Source organism: Galeopterus variegatus, unplaced genomic scaffold (assembly GCF_000696425.1).
Source record: "Galeopterus variegatus unplaced genomic scaffold, G_variegatus-3.0.2 Scaffold11969, whole genome shotgun sequence".
NCBI classification, from domain to species: domain Eukaryota; kingdom Metazoa; phylum Chordata; class Mammalia; order Dermoptera; family Cynocephalidae; genus Galeopterus; species Galeopterus variegatus.
Window position 1 is genome coordinate 30913 of NW_007738080.1, and position 2848 is coordinate 33760.

Here is a 2848-nt window from a genome sequence, read left to right on the forward strand (position 1 = left end):
ACTTACTGTTTTTTAAACAAATATTTGGGCCCCTTCTCTGGAAATTCTGACACTCTGGGTGTGGAGTAAGACCTGGGGTGATGGTGTTTTCAACTACTTCAGGTGATTCTATCAGAGAAGTTTGAAAAATGCTACTCAGGCCTAAATACAAGCCTTTGTCTTAAAATCCCATCCCAGACTGAGCCCCTGCTACCTGTCCTTAATCAGATTATAGTGGATATTAAAGGCAACCATAGACTGAACCCAAACCCACCCAAACCCTGACAGCACCAGATGAACTGGGTCAGTGTGAAAGGTACTGTGTGATCCTGTCTACTCTGCTGGGGAGTAGCCAAGAGCAGTGGCCTGGTCAACAACAGGAGCTCTAAAAATAAAGGACTGTTGTACGTGTTTTATGAGTGGGTCTTTACACTGAGATCAACGGGCCAGTAATAGAATCTGCTTGTGCAGTGCTGGGGCTTTGGAGGGTGAGGGCAAGGTTCAGGGAGTGCAGGGAGTTGTATATAAGGAGAACAGGAGCAGAGAGAGGCTGGGGTTCAGAATTACTGGAAACACTTAAACCTCTGTTTGCTACTTTCACCGCTCCAATGCCTTTTCCTTACAGTCCTTTCTTTCCTCTTAGCCGTGCCTGAATGATGTTTCTCCTTTTCCCTTTCCTAGACCTTGGATTTGGGATGCAGAAGCCCCTACTTTTAGTCCCTGTCATGGCCACTCCAAATGGAACTCTGGTCCACCCAGCACACTTCCTCCTGGTGGGCATCCCTGGCCTGGGGCCCAACATCCACTTTTGGCTGGCTTTCCCACTGTGTTTAATGTATGCCTTGGCCACTCTGGGCAACCTGGCCATTGTCCTCATCATTCGCGTGGAAAGGCGTCTGCATGAGCCCATGTACCTCTTCCTGGCCATGCTTTCCACCATTGACCTGGTTCTCTCCTCTGTCACCATGCCCAAGATGGCCAGCCTTTTCCTGACAGGCATCCAGGAGATTGAGTTCAACTTTTGCCTGACCCAGATGTTCCTTATTCATGCTCTGTCAGCCATGGAGTCAGCTGTGTTGCTGGCCATGGCTTTTGACCGCTTTGTGGCCATCTGCCACCCATTGCACTATGCTTCTGTGCTCACAGGGCCTACTGTGGTCAAGATCGGACTGGCCACCCTGACCAGGGGATTTGTATTCTTCTTCCCACTGCCCTTCATCTTGAAGCGGTTGTCATACTGCCGAGCACTTACTGTCACACACTCCTTCTGCCTGCACCAAGATATCATGAAGCTGTCCTGTACTGACACCATGGTCAACGTAGTCTACGGACTCTTCATCATCCTGTCAGTCATGGGCGTGGACTCCCTCTTCATTGGCTTCTCCTACATCCTCATCTTGCGGGCTGTGTTGGAGTTGTCCTCTCGGGGAGCAGCACTCAAGGCTTTCAACACCTGCATCTCCCATCTTTGTGCTGTTCTGGTCTTCTATGTGCCCCTCATTGGGCTCTCAGTGGTGCACAGGCTGGGCGGCCCCACCTCGCTGCTCCATGTGGTTATGGCTGATATCTATCTACTGCTACCACCTGTGGTCAACCCCATTGTCTATGGAGCCAAGACCAAGGAGATCCGTTCAAGGGTTTTCCATATGTTCTCACACGGCAGGTGAGAGGATACCCACCCCAGTGTCCTCAGTACTACCATGATAGGAGGATTAGCATTCTGTCAGATGTCTTGGTGACTGAAACATCCAACCCACTGGGACGTCTGCTTCCCATGATCTAAATAGATCTTGTATTTCTGGCTCCAGCAATGTGTCAGTACAGAAGAGCTATGGCTCAGTCTGTACTGGTCATTCTGGGGAATGATTGCCCTAGTCTCTCTGCTGTGGTGGCCTTGCTTTCTCCCCCTTTCCCAACTAGAAAATGCATGCAGTTTTGATGTGGGAAGGCTATGAATGCCACACCTCATGATTCATGCCAGTCTTGAAGTGTGATATTATTTTTGCCCCCATGTGTCCAAGCCACTGAATCTGTGTTGGCTATAAAACTTAGCTGCTCATGACCCAAAGTAGGTACACAGTGATAATTATGGGTTAATGAAGGTATTTGGGGGATTGTAGATGGAGGGAGACTGTAACAGGAGAGGAGGCAGCTCACATGAAATGTTTATGCTTCTGTGTGCATGTGGGTTTATTTATGTGGAATCTGCCAATGTGCAGCTGAGTGGCTCTGTGGAGACTATTCGTCGATGACGACGCTGTGTGTTCTGGTTTAGGATGAGAGTGTATAGGTACATTTATGTGGACATACGTGATTTTTAGTGTGTGTATGAGAGAGAGAGAGAATGGAATATGTGCACATTCGGTCTTGGTGAGTGTGGTAGCTGTGTCTTGGCATGTATATGTTTCATGGGTCCTGTCTCTGATTATACATTTATGGTATTTGTGTGGTAACTGTTAGTTGGTATGTGATATGCATCTGTGTGAGCGTTTCGGAGTCTGCATCTGTGTAGTGGGCAGTATCTTTATGTGTATTTGATGAGAAAGCTGCCTCTATCTGTTTGTCATATTTGTCATATGTAGAATGTGGTGCATGAGTGTGTGGAATGTGTAGTATTGGGATGGTTACACCTTTTTGCATATACAGTGTTTATCTTTGGGTATATGTTTATTGTGCTTAGTATTTGTGACATAAAGTCATCTTGTGTGGTATATGTGTCTTTAGTCATAGGTAGGTGGAATGCAGTGTCTGAGTTGTGTGTGTGCCTGCGTGTATGCTTTGTTTGTGATGATTGTATGTTAGGGCATATGTCTGGTGCATGTGTTTTAGATCACATTTCCTTTGTGTACTGGGTGTGTGTTATGTGGCC

General features: G+C 47.3%; 1 protein-coding gene across 1 annotated transcript; it reads left to right on the forward strand.

The window, feature by feature from the left end:
• Nucleotides 1–611: 611 nt before the first annotated feature.
• Nucleotides 612–1711, forward strand: LOC103610885 (olfactory receptor 51D1). The gene has a single exon (XM_008594950.1). The coding sequence runs from the start codon at nucleotides 633–635 to the stop codon at nucleotides 1644–1646; it is 1014 nt and encodes a 337-aa protein (XP_008593172.1). The 5' UTR covers nucleotides 612–632; the 3' UTR covers nucleotides 1647–1711.
• The last annotated feature ends 1137 nt before the right edge of the window (nucleotides 1712–2848 follow it).

Bases quoted from the DNA above. Each gene is read 5' to 3' on its own strand.
- LOC103610885 (XM_008594950.1), top strand. From the start codon at position 633: ATGATGTTTCTCCTTTTCCCTTTCCTAGACCTTGGATTTGGGATGCAG.